This window comes from Larimichthys crocea, chromosome XXIII, assembly GCF_000972845.2.
Source record: "Larimichthys crocea isolate SSNF chromosome XXIII, L_crocea_2.0, whole genome shotgun sequence".
NCBI classification, from domain to species: domain Eukaryota; kingdom Metazoa; phylum Chordata; class Actinopteri; family Sciaenidae; genus Larimichthys; species Larimichthys crocea.
Window position 1 is genome coordinate 16,877,143 of NC_040033.1, and position 26,287 is coordinate 16,903,429.

The following is a 26,287-nucleotide window of genomic DNA, read 5'->3' on the forward strand; positions in this document are numbered from 1 at the left end:
AATTAAAAATACAGCATATGCTGCAGACAGCGCTTTGTGATGTTAGAAAGAACAGACATACCCTCTCTTTAGGAAGTGGAGCACACACTTGACATGAACAGCAAGGTGTTTACTGATGTAACAGCTTACTTAGATAGTGGAAGAAGGGCAAGGCAGTGTCAAGCCTCTACATGGAGGGCATGACTGACTTCTGCTTTAAATTATAATGAAGACAGTGATCCGTTATTGATGCCTGGGGGTGGGTGGGCTGCTCGCGGGGGAGGTTAGAGATTGGAATCAACCACAAAGCAACATCCGCGGGGCAAACATCAACTGTAATAATTTACCAGACTATGCAACATGACTTAGATAATTTCCAGACCTAACAGATGTGGGGTCTTATAAATGAATATGAACATCTGGTGTAACAATTTGTCCTTTTGTTTAGTGTAGTCTTGTCACGGATGAAAAAACGTGGAAGACAACCAATTCTGTGTCCTGGATGCCTCGAGTGGCAATGACGAAAAGGTGACCATGTCAAACTTTTTTTAAACTTTTCTCTTGCCTAGTCTACAACATGCTCTATGATGCTTTAGATGCCACAGCTGTTGACATTTCTAATACAGAAAGGCCCCCCTCTGCCTGGCACCTCTGCAGGTGATAAAAGACTGCAAACTTACAGTATCTCAGCATTTCTTTCAGAAAGTGAAAAGAAGTTACAGCAGTGTGCTGTGCTTCTGTGTGTATGTTAGCAGTTCTTTAATTGGTAATAGAAGAGAAAACTCTTTGCGACGAGGAGAAAAGATGAATTAAGGTTTATGCGTGTCCTGCCGTCCGTCAGCAGCAGTGGATTTACCGTGGAAGAAGGAACCGTGTAAACCTGATGACCCAGGATGACATCACCAAAAGTGTCACATAGTTACTTGGTCAGACCTATGACAGCTATTGTTATATAAAGCCAATGCGAACATGCACTGGACCAGAACTAAAAGGCAACAAATCTTGTTTTCCTGCTCCAGAAATGAAAAGAAATGAAACCAATCACAGGTGTGAAAGCGGCCTTAAGACAGATGGATACTTGTCAATATGAAATAAAACCCAGAACTACAACGATAAAAGAGGCTGTACTGAGGGAAGTGTTTTGTTTCCAGCATGCACAGCAGCTACACTTGTGGCTGATTGTTAATTTTGACACGCTGTCACAACAGCAGCCACAGCAGACTTTGTGGACCACAGGAATCACTGAAGACCCAGAACACCCACTCTGAAGTCCAACCACCAGCCAGGCAGAGCACGAGTGGGGTAGATTGTGTCTGTCATGTTCAAGCTGAGACCCAGCAAGGAGAAGCTTTAGTCTTCTCCCTCTATCGCCCTCCCAACCCTCTAATAAACACTGACACTCGCATCTCTCTGACATCCCCTCCTCCTCTCTCATCTGACGCTGTGGGTGAAACCAGCAATTGGCCTCAAATCATCCAAACATAATCCCGCCATCCTCCTCATTTCCTGGCCGACTACGGGAGAGACAACAGGGAAGAACAAAGGAGCTGGTAGAGGTTTCACATCTTGATCTGGCTCAGCCACTCTGCCTCCTCTTGTGTCAGAGAGGAGCAGTGTTTAGCACAGTCAGCTAGCACCATGCTGTCTCTATTGTTCTGTGTAATTGCACTCAATGGACCTTGAGAAGTACATACAAGCTGCACACTCTCTCTTATGACGGCTGTCTTCATGGACACTGAAAAGGTGAGCACACTGAAAGCGAGCCACATGTGAGCAGCCTTAAAAAACAGAACATAAAACTATCTGCTGGCCTTTCAGACTCCCGTACGCTCAATCAATGCAACGTTGCTCGACTCTTTTCCTTCCCCTCAGTTCCTCTCCTCTGGCCCTCGTCTTCATCCATCAAACTGTCGCTCTCTAAACTGGGAGAGCTCGTCACCCCGGTGCTTAACCTCTCTTCTCTTCCTCTGCTCAATCATCCACCCTCCAACCCTCTTTTCCTCACATCTGCCCTGGATCGTACGCATGCTGCGTTTGCCCTCAGGCTGCCCAGGTTCAATACCTGCTGCTGACCTCTGAGATGGGGGACCCCAGTCCTGGCAGCTATCCTGACTGTCAGACACTCGTGGAAACACACACAAACTGCCATGTGCTCATTATCTCTCCTCTGTCTCACTGTCTTTTACACATGAACATGGACACACACAGTTTCCTGGGAATCACCCTCATTTTCCATCTATCATCCGGTCCCACTCCCTCCCCACACCGTCACCATGTGCAACCCAACTCTGCTCCACTTTCCTCCTGCCTCCCGGTAGACCCTCTGGACTCTTTTTGTGCTTCTTTGCAGTAGTCCGCAACATGGAGGCAGCACACCCAGGTACCCAGAGGTAGTGCAGGGTACATGCTCACAGACATGGATGGCTAACCACTTGAAAGGCAGGTGGGATTATCAAGACAATGGCTTGGTTTTATGGGACATTTGTGGGCTTTCTGGCTGGTCTGCTAGAAAGTAGAGAAATCCAAGCTCCCCTCTGTGTTGGCAAGCGTCCTTGAACAAGACACTGAATCGCTACCAGGTCTGGAGCTGTTGTTCTGTGGCAGGCAGTGACCTCTGACTTCCCTTCTGGAGGAGGTGGAACGGAACACATTCCTTATGGGAATACAGTGTCGTTCTGCAGGTACAGCTTCGGCAAGACCTCAAGTTTATTAACCCACCATGGACCTTTCTTAAAGGTTCTGTATTTTACTTTTAATAACTACTGCAAGCAAACAAGTCATACGAGACACTGATGGGATACGGGAGGTAAAATGTCACATTGCTGTGTAGCAAAAAACAGAAATAAGGTGTTACAAAACTAATTCATTTAAAACAATCCAACAGTACTTGTGACATTCAAACGTGATACAGTACCTGCATGAGCATTGGCGTCAAAGAACGTCTTCCTTTTTATTTCAGTGCCCATGTTAACAGGTTAGAAAAGCCAAACAGCCTGCACTAACAGCTGGAGTGACGCTTTACTAGAGAGTGGAAGACTCACCTATTGTTTCCCATGTGACGTGCTCAGTTCTCAGCAACAATAAAAATGGTCTATTCATCGCCAAACTGACGTCATGCCAGCAACATACACCTTTCCCTACAGTTTTCATGTCTATATCTGTGAAATGTCACAGACTGTCTATCTGTATCCATATTTTTAACTGAATAAATCCTGTAACTGTTTTATTAAAATCCATCTAGTGCTTCTGCAGAGGTTTTTAGTGTATAGTATTTATCAAAGGTAAACTCAGGGTAGAAGATAGGGCTGACAGTAGCAGCGGCACAGCAAGGTAGCTGCTATGCGCAGGCAATGTCGCAGCCATTAGAGGATTAAAATAGATGAGCTATTTCACAGGGCAAGTACAAACTTTGACCTGCTGGTGCCACTAGAGGAAACAGCAGGGATCACTAAAGTTATTAGGGTTCATACTCTGGGGACAATGAATGTCCATACAAGATCTGATGACAATTCATCAAAAGTTGTTGAGATACTTCAGTCTGGACAAAAGTGGTGAGCCAACTGACCAACACCGACATCCCTAGAGCCACGCCACTATCATTGTTATAAAATGTTAGTAAACCTATGTAGAACCAATAAAGATGATAAAGAAGTGTGTAAGATAAGCTGTAAATACATTATGGGTTTAACAATAAATTGAAGACATACAGTACATGAACAAACACCCTGTTTGTCGTCTGTGTTTGTGAGGAAAAAGGGGTTAAAGGGGTTAAACTAGTAGAAATTCACTGAGAATAACTAATTAAAATGCAAAGAAAAGTAAATAAAAGAAAAAATACTTTACACATTTTACATGACTTATGACCACAGTACATTACTTGTCTTCTTACTATTGCTTTTCCCACAGGGTTTACCTGAAAAAAGGTGGTGTCAAATTCAATGAATTAAATTACAATGACCGCTGTTTACGGATGTTGAGATTGTCAGTCATATGTGATGAATAATTAATCAGTCAAACTGAGTGTTTCTCTTTCTATCATAACTAAAGTTGTTTTTTTCCCTGAACTTTAACTTCAATAGTTGCCTGTTTGTAGTGAATATTTCATGTTTTCAGGTTGAAGTTTGTCTGACAGTTGCTAACATAAAAACAGTACCCCTCGTTAACCTTCTATCAGCATTAACTAATACTCTGGTGTCTTCCTTCGCCACATAACAGTGAATATAGCTCGACAGGCCTGAACAGGGAACATCGGGGAGATAATATCAGATCATCACTATGTGAAAACTATCATGATCACTGTGATGATGGCAATAAAGACGGCATATTAGTGCATAACGACTTGCAGGGGGAGAAGGGGTGTGTGTGTGTGTGTGTGTGTGTGTGTGTGTGAGGTAGAAGAGGGGGGCTTAGAGCAAAACACGCCAGCTCCCATTTTCTCAAGTTCAATTAAATGGCTTGTGACAGCGCGCATGTGAGGGCATATCTGCCGCGCGCCACTTGACTCCCGTCATTAGGGTGTGATGGTGCCAGGCTACACCAGTTTTATAAGCGTATTTTTAGCAATAATAACCAGCTGGTGAACATAGATGGCTGTGAAAACTCTGGGGGGGCCCTGCGATCATGTCAAGTTGAGTCTGAGGCTCCAGGGGATGATGAATGACAACAAAGTCTTTGCTGTATTGTTGTTAGTGTGATTAAGGCATACAGTTAAAGAAAAGTTGTCGTTAATTCAGATATTATATAATTAATAATATTAAAGAAACAGAATGTCATTTGGAAGCGCGTGTGTGTGTCTGTATGTGTGTGTGTGTGTGTGTGTGTCTGTGTGTGTGTGTGTGTGTATGTGTGTGTTTGTGTGAGCGAGAGAGCGTGATCCTGACACAGGTCTTATACCTTCTGTCTTCTATCAAAAACACCTCCTCTTTCACAAAGCAAACTGTTGATTAGCTTAACAAAGAGGTAAGAAAAGTAAAACATGTCAAAGTAACTGCGTACTAAGTCTAAGTCTCCTGCCAATTGTCAGTCTAAATAAAAAAAAAAAACGCTAATTATAATGTGCGTTCGTCTTAAACAGCCACTCAGGTATAACGCCCTGGCTGTCAGGTGTAAACAAGGCTCACAGTTGCACAGGAAGGAAAATCAATCGACATCTGTTAATTTATCTCAGGCAGGAGACCAAATTGAAAAATGGATTGCTCGACGTGTGCTCGCCGCAAATCTGCATTGTGATCAAGGAGCGATACGTCTCAGCACCTGCTTAGAGCACGATAATGGGCATCGCTGCAGTTTGGCCAACTGCGCAGCCAATAAGGATCGGATTACCATCTTGGCAAAAAAAAGCTGGTCGACGACAAGCAGGTGTGTGAAGGACTTGAGCCTGGAAGCTGGGAGCTGATTTTATGAAGGGCGGAGAGAGAATAGAACGACAGGAATGTCTGATTATTTCCTGGGAATGCTTTTTACACACGATGACTTGGAAATTCTGCTTAAGTGACTTCTTACTTAGTACATGAATCCTGACAAATGCATGACACCGTGGATGCTAAACTGGCTGTGAATACAATATTGAATCCGATAAAGGATTTCTACATGTGCATTATCACTTGAGAAATGTTCAATACACGTTATAAAACTGTAGTAAACTATTGCAGGGATGTCTAAAATTACTCAATACTTAAAAGTGTATTTAATACTTTTGTCCACCTGCTACAACTATAAAAAATATAACAAATACATTTATGAATAACAAAATGTGAAATATTTATATATAATCCTTAAGTTATACACGTAGAAATCATGGAGGCAAATTTGAAACTGTTGACATCAAACATTTTTTATTACAACCTCTTTATACACCTGCTCTGAATGCTTCATAGATCATATTAATGTTAATAAGGTGCTTGTCTGTTTTCCACGACATGACAGTGCTCTGATAAATGCTTTTTTTTTAAATCCAAAAAAGGAGTTACCAAATTGTTGGAACTTAATTAACTTCTGCCATTCTGCCTGCATTTTAGTTCTTGCCAAATCTCATCATAATAGAAGCAGCACATTTCTATTATTTGGTGTTTTATGGTCTCCAGGTGTTGCTTACCGTGGTAATGCAGTAATTAAACAAAGGTTTGTAATTTTATTTATCTGTATTTAACATGTTCAGTGTTGAAATTGCTGGTCTGGGCTCATTTAATACTCCCCACTCTGCTTTATTCATATAATAATCCTATTTTTCTTCAGTATATCCATTATTACAAACTGCAGCTGCAACAGTCCAATTTCCCCACAGGGATCATTAAAGTTTCATGTTATTTTATCTTATCTGAACAGGTGATGTTAGTGGCTAAGAAAAGTGTCGCCTGTTAAGAAGGTAAATTCTTGCTAGGAGCAAACCAGTCTTCATTATAGGACGAAAGACAATGAATCTATTCACCATTCAGGGTTGGCTGGCTCTTTACTGTAGCCAGACTAATGATAATGCATTCTCTGGCTTTAACAAAGAGCCAATCCATATGCCCTCTGACTCATTACATAACATTGCTGCAACTCACAGCCAGGAGGTCTGTGGGTGATGCTAAAAGCTAATCTGTTTATGTGTTGCTCATTTTGGTTACAGCTTCATATTTTCATTACTGCATTCAGCTTAACATTATTATTAAATATTACAGCTCAGATGCTTTCACGGTGCCATACAAACAAATCGGCTATTGATAATTCAAATACAGGAATCTCATATAGCTTCATTGTGGCTTATTGCACATCCAGCAGCTAGTCTGTCTTCAACGTTTCATTTCTTTCTTTCTTTCAGAGGGTTAGATGAAAAGATTAATACCACTCTAATATCCATTTAGGAAATCTACAGCTACATTCAGTTGGTTATCTTAGCTTAGAATAAAGGCTTCAAAGTGTGGAAACTGTCCAAAATTAATTTGCCCAGCAGCACTTCTAAAGCTCAGTAATTAGCATGTTGTACCTCGTCTGTTTAAACAAAAAACAAAGTGTAAAAACTTCAAGTTGTAGTTTGATTGGTGATTAAGTGCTAAGCTATCTCCTGATCAGGAACTTCCTGAAATCTTGCTAAGTAAAGCTAACTGGCTGTAGCCTGTAGCTGTGTATTTATGGGACAAATAAGAGAGCGGCATCAATCTATCCATCTGATTCTCAAGCAAGAGTGAAAAATCTTGAGCTCTAACTTCTACTAACAAGTTAGCAATAGTCTTACAGTAAGCTTTAACTATTTCTTAGCTTGGCCCATCATAAACACACAAAATATAATGGGATTTGTTGGTAAACTTTAGTGGTGCTGGTAGTTTTTTTGGACAGACCTAGGCTAGCTGTGTGCCCCTTTTTCCCATAGACATATATACATAGACATATATACATAGACATATATACATAGACATATATACATAGACGCCGCATTGAGCGCTGAATCGTACGTCAACGTCGCCGCCATATTGGAAATGGCAGGTCTGCCCGTAAACTAATACAAGGAAATGGACTGAACTTCATAAAGCGCCTTTCTACAAAGTTCTTTAAGTTAATGTCTCTTATACACCCATTCACACACACACTAATATATCTGGGAAACAAACAGGCACCAAAAACAACGTATGTAACTTTTAAAGTGATGATTATAAATGTTTACTCCTTATGTAAGCACCAAACCAACGTATGTATTTTTCTAATGCTGAGTGTTTACAGCTACTAATGTGTGTAACACTGTTACTGTGATGATAAATATTGAAATATTTATATATAACATTTAATCTGTGTCTATAATAACCACATCCTGAAATGTAGATGTGACATGAGGGTTTCTGAATAAAGAGCACTAACGTGTACATACACACACACACACACACACACACACATATATATATTTCAATATTTATCATCATCACGACCAATGACCAACCCGCTCAATGCGGCGTCTATGTATATATGTCTATGCTTTTTCCAGTCTTTAGGCTAAGCTAAGCTAAGCTAAGCTAATCACCAGCTATTCTAATGTGTGTAGTTTAGCTAAAAAGCAAATGAACATATTTCATAAAACAGAACAATTCCTTTAAAAACATATTCACTTGATTGAGTATCACAAAGCAAAATAAAAAAAACAGCATTAAGAAAGAGGATTACAATGACCTTATGAATAAATTCCACAAAACAACGAGTACGCTAAGCGTGGTACGGCTGAAAAATGAGCATTGCTACATTGTGTGTGATAATGTAGCAATGAGATAGTAAATAAAACATGGCAATGTGAAAAATAAAGTAAAATTAGAAGAGCATTCAGGATTTGGAGCTCATATTTTTTCTGTGTGTGTGTGTGTGTGTGTGTGTGTGTGTGTGTGCGCAGCAGAGGGCTTAAATAGACAGGCATACTTGCCTAAAGACAAATAGTCCTTTGACCTTTGTATGAACCAGCAGCCCCTGGTGGGTGATAACTCATGACCTGGTGGACTGGTAGGGCATCCATCTCTCACCCTGGTAAGGATGAATGTGATGATGAACGCACCCACTAGCTGCTATTTAGATAGCCCTGAAGTCACAGCTATGACAAACTACCCACACAGAGAGAGCCAGGGCTGAGTCTTGTTTATACAGTCTGCCCATTCAACACCAGTCTAGGACTGTACAAACTAACTGTGCCACAGGGAACTAGTATAAACTCAGGGTCAACTAAGAACAGATAACTCTCTGTGAGGACACCAACTTGAGAGTTTCACAGTGCATACTAGATACTCTATACAGAATTCAGTAAGTATTCCCACAGTACACAGCTGTGTACATGAATGTTATCATGATGACGAACCAAGATACTGTAAAAAAAATCTTACTAGTGAGAGACTTAAACTGTGAACTGTCTAACAGGTTTCAATGCAACTATTTTGCATAAATGATACACTACTCATACTCTATCTATCATGGTAGTCTGAAAGGGTCCAAAACAATACAGCATATATGTCAAATTGTTTAAAGACAGAAGCCACGGGAGAATAAAAGAAAAACCGATAGGTGCACAAAAATTTGAAACGATCTTGACCGAGGTGGAAGAGCTGGGGTGTACGGCTGCAACGGAGACAAACTTGCCGCATATATAACGACATACATGAAGCGTGTCATTTCGCTCCACAAAAAATACATCAGACTAAAACATCAGATCTGTGTGCAGTGATGAAGAGACTGTAACGTTCCCTACATTAATACATGAAACAAACAGAAATGCCATATGTCCATCGTGTTTTCTAATTTGTTTTTCACCTTTTGAGGTTCGACTGCTTCATTTAATTATGCCATCTTGTTGCACCATCTTCTTCTGAAACAGTATAATAGCAACCCAACAGAAGAATTAGCGCCATCTACTGCTTATCTCAATGAACCAACTCCGACAAATCGCATAATGGTAGTGGACGGAAAGAAGCATTCATTCATTCGCATCTTCTTTTAACAATTTAGCTATCTATTTAGCTATCGGCACGGGCAGGATTTCTGGCACAGCAGCCAAATGATTCTACTTTATGAATCATGAAAGTTAAGCCTTGAGGAAAACAAGCAGAGCTGCTACATCAGACAGCAAAGGCCACAAATGACAAACGTTTAAACCGTCATCTACTGTAGTAACTGATAAAGAGATGAGATGAATCATTGTGATCATCAGTCACTTTGTATGTTCACTTTGCAGAAATTAAATAGAGCAGGAGAGCATTGCCCATCACCTCGGCTAACCAATTTCCCCCCACTGGATGATATCAGATCTTTGATAAAAAATATGACGGCACAAAGGAGACATGTCACAAGCAAAGACGGAACAGATCAAAGACACTCTCCGGAATACTCCGCGGTCATCTTTAAATGGTTTTATGTCAAGGAAGATATATAACTGTGTATCCTCACACACATGCAGTCACCTCTACCACAGGTAAGTTGTAATCTCACTCCTAAATGCTGTCTAACAGGCAGGATTGCTACAGGAAACGGGGAGTGAAGAGGTTTAAGTTGAATAAATGTTACGTTTTTGTTCACCCCTCTTCCTGCAAACAAACAGCACCTCAAGAGCAACTGGGCTCTCTGTCACCATATCCAGTGGTTGCCTTCTTTGTCAGCCATCTTGGTGTTTTAAGCCTCAGCTGTGACGGTGACAGTTAGAGGAAACTCTCCTGGAACAGGTGCCAAGAAGATAATAGCACCTGCAGCCCAGAGAGGTCACAGCACCGACCTGTTGGCACTTCTCTATTGCTGTGTCTTTGTTTGAGAGCACAGACCAGACTGTGTGCGTGTGTGTGTGTGTGTGCGTGTGTGTGTGTGTATACATGCATGTACTGCACCCTTTCATGCGCACCTTTTTCTCTCAATGCTCGATTTCCCTTCCCCGCGAGTCTGTGCACGTACGCGGGCGAGCACTTCTCTCCTTATCCAACTGATGGTCCTTTCAAATTAAAATGAACCTTCATCACACTAATAGCGGAGCGGAGAACAAAGTGCGGGCTCCCTGCAGTCAGCAGGAATAGCAGGAGGATTATCATTGCTATCGTCAGGGCTATTATCATTAAACCCAGTTGCCACTCTCCCCTTCCGCTGCAAACCAACGGGCCACACTGAGTTTACCGCAGCACAAGTTTGAGTTCAGCTCAGAGCCGAGCTGTTGTTTTAGTGAGACTCTGCGATCAGTACATCGGATGATTGGATTCAATTATTGTTTCTATATATTTGGGAAATGAATAGTATTTTTTGAAGCACTAACCCTAATTTGAACTTAATGATACATTTTACTCAGTGTTACAATCACAAAACTCTGTAGATATCCTGAAATCCAGAAATACACAGGTCTTGTATCAGAAGTTGTTGGGTGTAGTCTAGATTAATTAAATAAAAGCTGTGTAAGTCTCTCAATAATTGATAAGCAACGTTATCATTTATTTGGAGTCATGTTTCTTTACTTTCAGTGCAAACAGCTTCCTGCTGTGGCTACAAAAACACTATGAGAACGGTGAGAGGGCGGCTGCAGATTCAGGTGATACTTCACATTGTCATATTGTCTTCACATTGTCAGCCATGAAACCTGATTTAACTGGAGGTTGTGTATGCCATAAGAAGGCCCTACATGAGCATAAAGCCATAATGCAAAAGGCTTAAACAGTGAGAGGAGATCCAGGCTTCAACAATCAACCACAAAGAAAAGGTAACCATTGTAGAACATCAGCTGACCTTTCATGCAAACAAATCTGGTGAAAACTGATAGTTAGAGACCATGAACCATGACTTAAGATGCACATTACTGCAAACCTTTGTTGTTGTTTTTTCATACAGCTGAGCTCACATTATCTGTTCATGTCTGAATTATATAAATCATATTTGTTTACATCTTTTGCAGACAGATAACATATGAAGTTGTTGTTGATTAATCAGACATGAACTGGGGCAAAGCAGGCTGAGTTGCTGAAATAAGATGTACAGTGTTTTTCCAATCCAAACACTGAAAGTGGGATGTTTTTACTGGAGCCATACCTCTTATGGGGACTTACACGATATACCTTGTGTCTAAATTTGGAATGGTGGTTATGTGGGTTCATCCGTGCCAGCATTTCAGGGACTCTTCTCTCTTTGTCCTTTATGCAAGGCAACATTCGTTGCCTCGGGTCCTACGCACCCTTCACCCTCCACCGACAGCTCAGGCCCCAAAGCACCACTGTGGGATTGCAAGTGAGGTGGATGAAAGAGGGAGGGTGGGGATGGAATTCTCCATCATGCCAAAGCCCATCCAAGCAGACCCGTGCCAAAGCACCATGTGTGTACAAACAATTCAACTGAATCCAACTCAATGTATACCCAGGCCTTATCTGAGCAAAGCCAAATACACCCTGAGCTATCAAAGTCAATGGATGAGTGATTGGAACTCTCAGTTTTTCGGCAAATACAAACACATCTATTACGCTCCACCACTTCAAGCTGTACAAATCAAAATCATGGCAGTAAGCAGGAAAAATAAACAGCATGCTGTGTGACTGTTAAGAAACTTGGAAAACAGGACTTCACATATCACACAGATCAGCCCAGAGGTATCTAAAACTGCAACTCGCCCATCGCCGGCCAACTCTGTGGCGATACGCACAACATCAGACAGAGCTAATGCAGGCAAAGATTTCATTTTTTATTTTTTTTTAAATACCTTTAAAGGATTTGCAAGATAAGCCTGACGGTCTCTCCTAGAAGGAGCCCCTAAAGGATGTTAGAATCGATGGATGAGAGAGGATTTACTGTAGGGCAAAGAGGGGGAAAAACTGTTATTTAATGCTCGCGTGTGAGCAGAATAATGAAGCAGCCAGGAAGCTCACGCCTGTACGCTTGTCATTATCAATGCACTAATCTGCCATTAAGCAGTTCCATCAGCCACATGGATCTCATGTGCACTGGATGAAACGATTATTTACCATTTACTACGAATTAACCACCGCAGATGTGTTTGCATACTGAAGAAGACGAAGAAGGAGTGGGACGTTGCTCTTGACCTCTTAGTACAGAGTGAGGTGAAAACAAGAGCTCATTTTCACCGGTCATAATCACGATGATGTGATGTGGGGTCTGTACCAACAAACATGTTTTCTAACATCTGGAGAACAAGATTTGTCGGCATCTCCGCAGCACTACACGACTTCATTATAATGTTGGTTTGTCACACATTCAAAAAATTCAAAACTCCAATCAAAAATTGTGGCTTCTCCAATTTGGAGTGTTTGCTAAACCTCTCTTCCCAACGGTGATTGGCCAATCATAGCTTCGAAACTATGACAAGGCGTCAAGCTTTGGATTTTTCCACGAAGAGCACAAGAGAGTGTTAATGCAAGCTCTACTACGTTCAGTAGTGCCTGAAAGCCTAAAGGCTTTACTAAAGCCAGGGAGCACATTAACTAACTCCATTGTATGGGTTATTTTAAAACACATTCATGGGCTTGTACATATTGTACAGATCCTGGGTGTTACAGGCTCAGTCTTTATTTGATTTAGGGATGTTTGCACTCCAGCACCGCAGCCAAACTCATTATTCGAGATAGCCTTGGGTTCGCCAAACATATTACTCGTCATCCTAAAAGACTTTTTCCTAGTAAAAGTGTGAAATACAGTACAAACAATAAGCCTCAGTCTTGCTTATCCAAAGCTAGCCAAACAGGGCTGTACTACAAGAAAATCTGATCATACACAAACGTTGCAGAAACATTTCTGCATTTCTAGCCAGGGGGAGCCTAACTATAGTCAATTACACTGAAGTTCAAGTTCATGCTAATGCTAAAGGCCAACTCACACCGGACGCGGAACGGAAGCGGAACGGAAGCGGAACGGCACCGCCGCGGTCACCGTAGCAAATAGAATCCAGTCTAGTCAATGAGAGCACTCACACCGGGCGCGGATCAGACGCGGATCAGAAGCGTCCCAGAAGCGGCTCTCCGCGCCACGGCGCGAGCTTTCCGCAAGATTTCTATTTCTTCCGCGAGCCGCGGCTAAACCTCGTAAATTTCAACAGAGCACTGCGCACCAGACAGGAAATCCGACAGAGAATCAACATAATAAACTTCCGCCCCCTTTCAAAATAAAACACAATACTCAGTTCATGTAGCTTTTTACAACTTCACATCAACGTTACGTCATGACCGGTGGCACCAGGTGATCAAAGATCGATCAAAGGGTCTCAACGAGAGACTAATTGTTGAAGTGGAACAACACACATTTCATTTATGACACAACAGATGCTTTTTATAATCTGCTCCACGTCGGAGAAGCAAAGTCAGCTGTTTGTTGTTGTTGTTTTCTTTATACACTCTTTATCGCGGGGTCTCGGGTATGTCCAGGATTCTCGCGTGATCTCGTGATCTCGCGTGAATTCGGCCGGCTCGCTCCGCTTCCGTTCCGCGGCTGATCCGCGTCCGGTGTGAGTTGACGCCGGGCAAAGTACCGTTCCGCTTCCGTTCCGCGTTCGGTGTGAGTCCCATGTAATGCTATGCTGCTCGCCTCATCCTCCAAGAAATCACATGCGACAGTGCTGACAGAGCAAAGGTACCAGTTTCTCAAGCTGCTCGGATTCATATTAATGACCTAAAAAAAAGGATGGACTGCAGTGATTATGATGATTGAGTGTCCACCTCAACCCAAGTTGTGTGGAGCCACATCAAGGTTAAGACAAGTTTCTTTGGGAAAAGACACGCCGCAGTCTGTCTGTCTCCACGCGCCCGCATGGTGAAATGAACTCGTTTGGAGGTTGTTAAGGTGTAGGATTCACTCCGACCTCCGGAAAGAGCCCTCGGGAGAGGCCCTCTTGTAAAACGCTCCATCTTATTAATGGAAATAAATGCTGTTAGCCCCCCCCCCCCCCCCCCCCCCCCCCCCTCCCTTCAGCAATAAGACGTGTCTATTCTTGGCTAAAGTCCCCTTCATTAACGTTATCTCAAATAGGCACCCAGTCTGATGGCGAGAGAAGGGACGGCGCGCGGTTAAGCTGCTTCATCCAATTTCATTATTCCATATGAGGCGGGGTATCAGTGTTAACTTTGCCATGTCAGCACAGCGGATGAGGTAGTTTTGCTGTCATGTGGCTGAAGCATGACATCAGTCACGGGCGCCGTAACCGTGCAGAGCCTTCCAGCTGATCAGATGTGGTCAAAGGGCTTTTAATTTGGAAACTCAGCTAAAACACGTCATGGCTGACTTTCTGTATTTTGGTTTGTGTTTGTGAAACAACAAAAAGCTTTTTTTTGGTACCAAAGTACAAACACCTTCTTTAGCTATTTTCTGCTTATGAAATATGTCTCTTTTCACAGTAGCAGCTACCGTGCTGTGAATACGCACGAGCAAGCCGGAGGATAACAATAACAGTGTGTTGAAATGAGACACAAGAAGGAAGAGAGAGAGAGAGAGAGAAAACTGAAAGAAGAAAGAGGAAAAGAACAGAAGAGAGGAGAGGGATAGGGAAAGTGTGAAACTGCGGACCGTCAAATGATCTGGCCTCTCTCCAGGCATGATGACTCAGGGATGATGGCACAGTTAGAGCTAATTAGGATCATAAACTGGAGAAATGTTTTGCCACCATGATGTGTGGGGCGCTTCCACGCTATTGGCAGGACTTCAGATTAAATGTGAGAGCTTGTCTGGACAGCATGCTAAAACAGTTCACAGGAAAGAAAAAGAGGGAAAGAATGAGCTGCATTCAATCAGAAGCTACACTGAGACCTGATTTTGTGAAATATGCAGATAACACAAGTACTACTGGACGAAGCTGATTCATGATGGCAGATGGAGATTTTTTTTATTTTGGGGGGGGTGTTTGGAGCATGTGAACGATTTCAACTGAGGACGAGAGGACGCATCCTTCTCACCTCACTTTACCTTTGTATTGTACAGTTTTAGTTCAGTTTTTTTTTTTTTTTTTCAAATTACTACGAGCAATTAGTTTCATAAGCAGCAGCTTTTTGCCCTCGGTATCGACTCTCAGGACATATATATAATTATATATGAGGTGCCTTACCTCTTTGGTGGAGGTTGTTGGGCCTTTTGGGGAGACTGTGTGTTTCTCTGATTAAAAAAAATGTAATCTACATTATATTTGTACTAAAAGTTGATTGATTCCCACACCTAATAATACACTCAAATTGAACATCAAAGGTAAAGCAGTAGCAAAGATGCATTATTTATCATTATGTCTGTATTAAAGAAGGTGGATATACTAGTCGGTGCATTAACAATGCAAAGATGTATAGTACATGGCTTTTCTATTTTAAGCAGCATTCATGTGTTTTTTTGCTGACTTCATTATGTCGAGGAGAAATAGGTTTTTGATTGAACTGCTGTCATCACAGACACGCAACATGTGACGAGGGATCCGCTTCAAAGTAAGGACTGCTGGTAGAGGTATCAATCTGTCCATTGACGGAAAATAAATGAGATTTTTTCACTTTTCACTATTGGTCAGATAATACAACAATTATAGACATCAACCTGGTGCTCTGTGAAATGGTGAAGGAACTACTTTGACATTTTAAAGATTAAGAATATTATTAATCACACTAATCAATAAATTAGTAGATTTCCTGTTGAATCCGTTGTGATGCGTTCACTGAACGCCTGACGTGATGTGTTACGCAAAGTTATATATTCTTAAAGCCGAGATTCAGACAGCAGTGAAAGGAGCTGCGCTTTGACTTCGACTTTGTTCCTCACATCCAACGCCACCTCAAAATCTCTTGACAGTCGCTACTAGGCAGCTTCGCTTCCTCTTTTACGCCGTCAACTCTCTCATGTAGCATTGTGCAGTAGTGGGCTGCAGACACACAAACACTGACAGGAAGCGATAATGCTGCTGACTTGCTGTGCTACATCTCTGTTTATGAGGACTGACAGTTCACCAGCTCGTACTGTACACATCCCCACACAGGGAAAACACACACACAGTGCTAATACACACTCACACATGCATGCAAACAGATTAACACACACACATCCCATCAAAACATCACATACATTAGTGTCGGCAAACTATAGAGCAGTTCTCAAATGTCTCTCCTAACGTAGTTATTGTTTTGAAATCTGTGGACAGCTTGATGGAGCGTAACACATGACTAACTCAATTAAATGTCTGTGTTTTGTCGTCATAGCAACAAGCGCAACAAGTTATTTGTGATGTGAGTAATACGTCCAACTGTGGGAGTCATCAAACAACAGACTAATTAACTTAAGTGTCACCTTCTGAATTTTTTAAATCGGCATCTGTGCTTTTGATACTCGTGATTCATATTCTCCACAACCGGAATGAGACAGTGATTGTCCATGTGTGTGTGTGTGTGTGTGTGTGTGTGTGTATTATAGAGACACTTTAGCACAGTATTTGTTTTCTGTGCCTGAACTTTAAGTACAATTTCTCACTACGGAGCTCCAAAAAGCCAAGAGGGACTATTACGAGATAATTACTAATTATGCTAATGTGTTAAAAGTTGTGCTATTCCCTTTCCTTGGTCATTTTATCAGCTGTCCTCAAGAGACCACAGTCAGTAGTAATAACCTTTTTTCCCTCAGCTAAACGCTCAGTCAGTTAGAGGACGCTGTGTCCTAAACCGCCGACTCCTCAGTCGCTACCCTTAATCAGGAAGTGCCTGTAAATTCACAAAGCCATGCGAGCGCACACAGAGGAGAGCGCCGCGCCGTTTCCATCGGCACTGACCTTCATTAACCTCATAAATGCCAGCGGTGTTTTTGTCGCAGCTCTTAATGCGGTTATCAGCACAAACACAAACAAATGTGACAGAAGTGTTTCAGGGCTAGAACGGGAGGGTTACATCTGTGGAATACATCTCTTCCTGCTCTCACAACACACGCAGGCGTTGTGACATTGGACTGTCCCAACATGGAAACCAGCACCGGTAACTACTGTGTGCTCCATGACCAGAAACACTTCCCACACCTTCTCTCCTGCTGTGAATAAACCTACATTAGGAAACTGGTGGCATAGACAATTTGCAAGTCCGAGCAAGATGTGCATTTATTTAAGAGCTCTTCCTGTCTGTATTAGGACTCATGAATGAAGTCTGAATGTGGATCATAGGCAGAGAATATACTTTACAATGCATATGTAAAGGTTTGCTGATACTGTTACCAAGCGCAGAACAAACACTGATACAACAAAGCAAGCTAGATTAAACTAAACTCTTGAGAATGAATGAAATAAGACACGATCAGCCTCTTCCATTTGCACAGTAAACAACAGAACTCCACTACAGACTCTACACAGCGTTTTTCTTAAAACTATTTTTCTATGAGATCTCAGTGTAGTATTATCTGGCACTGAGCAGATCCCTGATTATTTCTCTTTTATTACTCACAGATATATTTTTGCTGATGCTATCATTCAAGCTCTAACACATACACACACACCACGTGGTATTGTGCTGTATATAAAAGAGACCTATTTTCTGAAATTACATTTTTTTCTGTGACTTAAAAAATTCCACAACAACATGTTGACAAAACGGTATTAATTTTTTTTTTAAAGTAACTTCATTATAATCGTTCATCATATCATTTTTTTTCTTTGCGGGTTGACCACCCTATGGCCACGCAATCTCAATGCACCCAGTTCCATTCTGGCTGAGAGAGCCTTTGTTGCATGTCATTCCCACTCTTTTCCTGCAACATACGAAGGCAAAATATCTAGAAATAGAGATATTATTCTACTATGAGGAATAAAAAATGTATTGCAAATGAAGACATTTGCAAAGTGCAGACAAAGTGTCCTGACAGGCAGTGAGGTAGAGATGTGACAAGATGAGAAGAACTGGATTTTTTGTTCAGTATATTAGTTTTCAAATACTGCTAACAGCGCTACCACAACTGTGATTCAGCCATTTTACATTTCCTGCATCCTTCAAAGGCTGGAAAAAAAAAAAAAAAAGACGCTTTGGAGATACGAACACAACAGCGACAATTACTGAGAGTTTTGTTTCAAGTGCAGCAAACAGAAACAAACCTGTCTGGCTGAACCAACACAGATTTTGAATTTGTTAAAAACAGTTCAAATCCGGATGGAGATTCTGTCTTCCTTGGCCACCCTCTCTCCCTCCTGACCTTTGCCCTCACCTGGTTACAGCCTGTCATCAGAAGAAGGAAGCAGATGAGACTGTACAGCTTCACTCTTCCCACCTCTGTTCAGCTGCGTGTCAGAGCAGCCCTTCAGAGAGCATCGAGGGGCCAGACGCTGATCGACTCATCCGCCCCGCTAATGCCTCCGCCGGTGGCCCCCCTCGCCTCTCTGTAACAGGAGCCTCGGATGCGAGGAGCCGATGACCCTCATCCTCTTGGCCTGCCCCGCACGCCCCACCCACCCCGCTCCTCCCTCCCTCCCCCTGCCTCCGCCTCAACTTTCATCACCATCCCGACAGCCCACCACTCGACCCCTTCTGCCTGCCGCCACCTCGCTGGGAACAGAGCGTAAACAGTAATTGCTACATAAATTATGTTTCACTGTGTTTTTCACATTTCCCCCCTCGGCACTCTTGATGATACGCTGATATACTGTACTGTACGCTGAGAGTACAGGGTGATAAGTGTGGTTGTAAAAAAAATAATGTTGGTCTATAAATCTCTGCTGTGCTTATTTTTGTTCATAAAAAAAACACATTGTGGATAAAAGATGAGGAATACGTCATACGTATGCTTCAGTTTAAAGGGAGCAGAGAGGAAAAAAGGACGTTTCACCGATGATTGGCAGCTTTGCTTTCACAGACAGTGGGCTATATTCACCCACGACTGTCCCTGTGCATCGCTGAACTGTCTGTCACACACCTCCAATTTTATTTGTGGCACTGCCATCCCTGAGGGATATAACCATAAATCACAAGGCTGTGATTAATTAAGAGACAGACACACAGCGTGTCCAGGAATCCTTCCAGGAGCGATGACACTGGTCAAACACTGTGCTTAAGGCACGGCAAACAAAATGCAGAGCGAGGAGTACATCCGCACAGCGGCGAGCTGACAGGAGCACTGTGACCCGACCAACACGGGGAGGCGGCGGTTGCGAGTGACGAGCTGACGAATTTAGGAATGTGTGTGTGATTTCGAGGAATTCTGAGCAGAGGCGAGAGCCTCGCTTCCGAGAAATGTCAAAGTAAATCCCAGATCTTTAATCTTCATTCACTGTAGTTATTTGTTGTGCAGTCAATTGTCCAAAAATAAACAACTGAACAATAGTGTGTGTGTGTGTGTGTGTGTGTGTGTGTGTGTGTGTGTGTGTGAGGGAGATCTGCTTACAATCTTTTGAATACACACACAGGTTTTAGTGAGTCCATCTACAAATAATCTGCAGCCTTTTCAGGAGATTAAGACCCAAATGCCATGCAATAATCCCTCTGTGACTTTTTTTGTGTGGAATCTCAAGATGACGATCAGCTGGCATTTGAGTTGAAAGATAATAACGATAAAGAGAGAGAGAGAGAAAGAAAAAAAGCTCAGCTTTGTGTGAATTGTGGTTGAGTTTGAAGCAGGAAAAAGAAAAAAAAAGTCTAATCATGAACGGCGCTCTTATTATGACAGCTTAAGAAACATTTACAGAATAAAAACACAAAGAGAGGAAAAGAAAAAAAAAAGATGTGACGTGACTGAATGTTGGAGCAGAGTGAGCCCACCTCCTGCAGCTTTGGAGGAGTCAGCGGCCATCAGCACTTCCCAAAGACACAGTTCATTTACAACCGGTCCCTGAACTGGCCCCTAATGTCCCGTGTTATCAGAATGAATCAGCAAGCGCTGATAAATTAGCCGTTCGGAAACACGCTGCGAAGGCCTGTCAGCTAATGTGCGCGCGTTTGTGTGGTACTCATATGCAATGCTTAATGTTGTGGAACCAATTCTGTCATTTCCATTATGTAAATACATTTGCCTCAGCACTATATTTTATGTATTGTCTCCCTTGTCTCAATTACTTGGGCTATTAAAAATCAAGAGGTTATGGAAATGAGGTGCAGTTGTCTGTTTGTACTTTGATGACAAGTGCAAAGTGTTTATGAAAGCTCGTTATGCATTCAATTGCAGTCGGATACGTCAACACGCTCCGAGCGTTCATCCATATTCCACAATGCAACGGGGTGGCACGTCAGTATCTCCAAGCATAAACAACACGAAACACTTGTGTTATCGCCTGTTCCGCGTAGAAATAAATAAAAAAACAGATTTGTCTATTTTATTTAGATCTTCTCTGATTTCTAATGGAGGAGGCAGAAAATATGAAAGTGTGAAATCAAAATATTTCAGAGCAAATAAGCGTTTGATGCTACTGTTTGGATAACTTGCCGTTTAATTAGCTAAAATACCTCGGGATCAAGACAACTACAAATCAGGCAGAATCTTTGAGCAGTGATGACTCTTTCACTGACATAAAAATAACAGCTTTCTTCATCTTTTTTTTTTTTTTTTTTTTTAAATGTCATATTCACTTTTTTTTTTTCCCACTGCGAGATACAACATGGAATAAGGTGTAAAATTGCAGATTTGTTTTAACAGACACACACTGATCATTTTAAAATAGATTTAAAAAAACAAAAACAAAGTGAGAAGTTGTGGGATGAAAATGTGTGATCACTCAAATTTTTGGGTTTTTTTTTTTTTTTAGTAAAAGCATAAATGTCATAAGCTGTCGCTGGCAGGCAAATTGTATCTGTATATCATCTCTCTGCAGGCTGCACAGCATCAAACCACACAGGGGGGTTTGTTTACCATGCGCTGCTGTCAGCATCAGTGCGGCTAAAGAGAAAGTATGACTTAGATTATACTGTATGTTTCAGTGAGTGCAGATCAGCATGCTTTTCCATTCTCATCACTGATATTAATTATTGTGCAGTATGTCTTACAGGTTTGATACACCGACTTGACACACACTTCTTCATCAGGAGCAGGTCTCCTCTGTGCACACAGATAAAAATAGTGGTGTGAAATTAAATATTATTCTAAACTAATAATTCTTCTCTTGTTTTCCTGCTGAAGGCCCAGACTCTTTGTCAAACTTTAGACTTTTTTAGTGCTCAGTACAGCTGAATTAAGCAGAGCAGAGCTGAAGTTCACGCCTCTAATGAGGCAAAAAATGGTTTTATAGGAGACAAGAGAAAAAGTAAGAATTATTATTTAAGAAGAAGAGTTTGTGGATGTTGCTGTGCTACAGCAGTGACATTTAAGTGTTTTTAAAAATCTTGATTACAAAGCATGTGGCGCGTGGCTTTAATTTATTAGTTTAAATGTGAAGTCAGTGACAGAAATCTGATGTGTGCAGTTAGAAGGGCTTCCGCGACAAAGACGAGTCAGGTTCGGATGCATCAGAAAAAAAAGAATCAGGTGTTAAAGAGCAGAAACAAGCAGCTTTCTACAAAACAAACAAAAAAAAAACTTCATCAGATCAAATGAGTCGTTGAATTGTCTCACTGTCCTCGTCGGTGTCAGAAACAAAGGAGGCTTTTTTTGGAGAGAGACAATAGACGCAGCAGCATCAGCAACTAAACTTTCCAAGGAAAAGACAATGCGTCATTTAAAGCCGACGGGCTCATCTAAACCCGGATCATCTCTCCGTGTTTCACAATCTGAATCCTCGACCGGGGCTGCCGCGCGCTCCAATGCCCCCTCGCCAAGGTGCGCACGACCTCTGCCCGCGCTGCGAAGAGAAGACAAGGCAAATGCACAGAAGTGCTGTAAAGTTGTACCTTTTCTCTTCGATCGCCTCCTCCTCCTCCTTTTCAGCTTGCATTTGACCTGGCCGCCCTGAGCCCCCGACGCGCGGCTGCTGTTTCCAAGTACGGATGCCATCAGCGCAGCCTTTGGAGCGGAGCGCAGGAATAACTTGGACTCGGCGGCTCGACTCTCCTTTGTACTTGTCTCGCTTCAGCCTCCGCTGCTCTCTGATAACGTAGCGTCCTCAGGTTTGACGTCGACTCGGACTATATTTTTGGCTCTCCCTCCTTCTTCTGTTTTTTTTTTTTTCTTTATCCCTCCAAACCAGGGGGGAGCGCGTCTTGCTGTTCCCGTATCACCTCTCAAACTCCAGCTCGCCTCCGGCTCACGGACAGACTGTTCGCAGCGCAGCGTGGCAGCTCTCAGCAGCTCTGATACCGGCGCCCGCTCTCCTCCGCTCCTCTCCGACAGTTTTCCGCGCCTCTGCAGAAATTTTGGGCATCAGCCACTTTGAATTCAATCATGCAGGACGCCTATCTATTTGCTGCCGAGCTTTCTAATTAGGGTCCAATCGTGGCTGTCTGGGAGGTGTGACATCACCAGCGACACCCACCAACTCACACCCCTTATTCACCCGCTGCTTTTTTAAAAAACTGTTTGGACTCACTACTCAACCACTTTTCTCCTTCACTGCAGTGAGTGTGTTCTCTTCTGCCCTCCACAGGGCGGGGTCAGGGGGGGTCAGCCCCGGGAGGGATTCTTGCTCAAGGGCACTTCAAGCAGGTCAGAAAGGGATGAGGGACATCCTGCTGCAGAGCTGAGACTAAAAGAACATGGAGATGTGTTGTTTTGGACACAAAAACACAAACCCCTGTTACATGAATCCTCCTCCCTCTCCTTGTTTGTCTGCTGAGATTTGGGATTTATAATTTTCCTGCAGGATTACTGATCTGAAATCTGTTCTAAAGTCACATAAAAGATTACTCTAAGATGTCCCAACACTTTTAACTCGGTTAAAACAAATACATCTTTTTACTAAAAATGTTTTCCAGCTCTGTAGAATGAAATGTTTCCTTTTATTTTGAAAATCTTCTTTGGAGGTTGCAGGTGACCTTCAGCGCACCAGGCACTAACTCCACTGACAGTGTGCTGCAGCCACAAAGTTTGAAGATTGTGACATTTTGGCATTTTTGTGTGAAAGTGCAGTGTCGTGGCTTTCAGAAAGCATTTGTGGCTTTCCTAGCTGCAGGTTATTGTTTTATTCCCCGAGCCTCCACTGTGGAAGGTCAGGTGTGTGAGCTGGGAGGAGGCGCCATGGTGCTGCTATACATTCAAGACCAGCGCAGTGAGAATAGAAAACCAAAAAAAAAAAAATGCAGATTTTAGCCTCTTTTCTGTGTGCATCTATTGGATAAAAGAATATCTAAAGAAAACAAATGACAAAAATTGGTCTATTCTGTAAATGCTGTTATTTTCCCTGAAACATCTTCCTTTACCGTCCCCAGCTTTCATCCATTATAATGTTAAAAAAAGAGAAAACAATGCATTTGCGAGAAAAAAAAAAAAAACAGACGTCAGATTGAAAAGTCACTTTGAGGCTCTGTTGTTGGGTGGAAACATTTCCTCCCTGCCCGAGGGGCAGAGAGGGAGAGAGAGAGAGAGAGGGAGGGGAGGGAGGAGAGAGAAGGGGGCGAGGGGCCGTCCGCCAGGCTGCAGCCTGCCCTCAGGACGCCCACAAATATCCATGTAAATTGCAGTTTAAGAGAAATCAATACAAGTGACAAGTTGCCAATGCCACTATCTGGGGCAGTAATGAAGGTGTGCTAGCAGGGGGGCTGGCGTGTACATAGATAACAGCAAAGCGGCTGGGTGGGGCTATGAGGTACAGGTCAGAGACATGTGTATGTGCACACACACACACACACAGCAAGGTCAGTCGCTGTTGGATGGATGCATCAAGAGCCACTGAGGGCTTGAAACTAACCTGGATTATCAGCTGTTCCCACTCATGTATTTCCACTTTACATGAGCCATTGTTCTTTCACAAGACACCTCAGACCATCGGGGATCTGAGGACCACACTGTAACCTACTTCAAACACAAGGCTGCACTGTTTGCTCGCCACACACACTTGTAATAGATTAGTTCTATATTTCAGAATTTATGGAAAGAATTGTTGCAGGTATAGAAACAAATTGTATATCGTATGCTGTGTTAAGTTAGAAAGACATAAAATCATTCATTCTGGGGTTCAATTAAACAAAAAATATACATATTTAACTAAAATATTGAATTTTTTTCATCTTAGTTTAAGCTGTTATCGTTTTCTTGGACCAACAGTCCAAACATATGATGATTCAAAGTCCTCACATGTGAGAAGCTGCTACGACTTTGCTGTTGTTTGTCTCTGTCAATCGACTAATTGATATTGATCCAGTGTACATTAAATTCCCGGTTAACCTCAGACATGTTTTTTTTTTTTTCAAGTAACTCAATAGCATCTTTTCTTAGAACCCCCCTCCCTTGTGCACCAACTTCACAAATCAGCCTTTCTGTTAAAACAGTGAAGTCTCAATCCCAATCCAAGACACCCTGATGGCATCCTCAGGATTTTCTCGGATCAGGGTTATTTTCTTAACTTTAGAAAGCTCCTTCACAGTCACAGAAGACATTAAACAACTCGCACAGGCGGTGGTGCCTGTTCAGTCTAAGATCAGCAACTCACCTTTGTTTTAAATAGGTTTCTTGCTTCATCCTGTACAGGACTGATCTGTCTAAATTCAGGTGTGCTAGTCGTAACATGCCTATGCCAAAGAAGAGATATTTATGTGACTACGTTCAAGGACAGTGTGCTGTAATAGGCATTATTATATTATATATATTATTATATCAGTTTGCCCTTTAGTTTTTGAAAAATGATCAGTTAAAGTAACATTGATCAACCTTTCTACAATAAAATGACTTATGATCTAGTGAGTGGTGTCTCAACTCTGTGAAAATGTTTTTTTTTTTTCCTCTGGTGTGCTCCTGCTGCTCCGCATCAGCCCTCTGTGGCTTCTCTGACCTGCAGCTGCTGATAGCTAACATTAACTCAGTTCATTAGCCGGGCTGCTCAGACTGTGAGCTCAGACAACTGTGGGGGAGTTTGAATATTTGTACCACAGGCGTTTTCAATCACCAGTAAGAAGAGATTTTTCAGGCCGGGAGCGTGGAAGAATGCTAACAGGGAGTGGAGCTGGTGTCGTGCCAGAACCAGAGCTGGGCAAGAGGGTAATGTAACCAGGCAGTCTCTATGGATATAACTGCAGAGGCGAAAAAAAACAAAGGGGATGTTGACAGAGGGAGAGAAAAGGAGAGAGTAATCTTTACTGTAATGTATTCATTTCCCATTTCTGGGCAACAAGTGTCACTCTCTGCTTACTTTATTTGTCTTTCTTTTGTTTTTCTGTGTTTATATCGCTACAAAGAGGCACTTTCACTTCGAAAAAACAAAAATTAACATGTTGAATATGCAAACCCTGGTGAGGACTATGTTTTTACACTTTCTATGACTGCTCCTAAAATTGTTTTTCATTGTGAGAACGTGAAAAAAAAGAGAAGCAGTGCCTCTGAATATACTGCTGGTATGTTAAATATTAAAATTAGACTTGAAAATTATCTGTTTAACACTCTCTGAAATAAACGCACTGAACCCTATGCCGTCTGCTCTCTGCTTCTGTGTTTACTCACTAGAATTATTTAGCCAAACACTTGGCGTTGGTTTGATGTCATATCTATGGATTAAAGACTTTGATTTAAATTGAGATTACAGCAAACACGTGGCAACGACTCCTCTTTTTCCATCATCAAATCAGACACCTGCAATCTAAGATAAGGAGGCCAATCAGTACGCTGTTCACACACATTCATTTTCTGCACCTTTGATTTTTTTTTTTTACATTATTACATTTTGACATTTAGAAACTGTTTGTCTATATGTTTTTTCCCTCTATTTTATCTATCTATCTATCTATCTATCTATCTATCTATCTATCTATCTATCTATCTATCTATCTATCTATCTAATATAGCCTCACACTCTCACTGTCTCCATGGTAATATATCTGTTGTGCTCTAATCAGAATAC

At 42.1% G+C, this 26,287-nt stretch overlaps 1 protein-coding gene across 1 annotated transcript in view; it reads right to left on the reverse strand.

Annotated features, from left to right (window-relative positions):
• Window positions 1–26,065, reverse strand: part of adarb2 (adenosine deaminase RNA specific B2 (inactive)) — a 171,734-nt gene extending 145,669 nt beyond the window's left edge. Inside the window, exon 1 of the mRNA XM_019274814.2 lies at window positions 22,194–26,065. Within this exon, the coding sequence (XP_019130359.1) occupies window positions 22,194–22,296 (103 nt within the window). The 5' untranslated portion in view covers window positions 22,297–26,065. The remainder of the gene's footprint in view (window positions 1–22,193) is intronic.
• Between the last annotated feature and the right edge of the window lie 222 nt (window positions 26,066–26,287).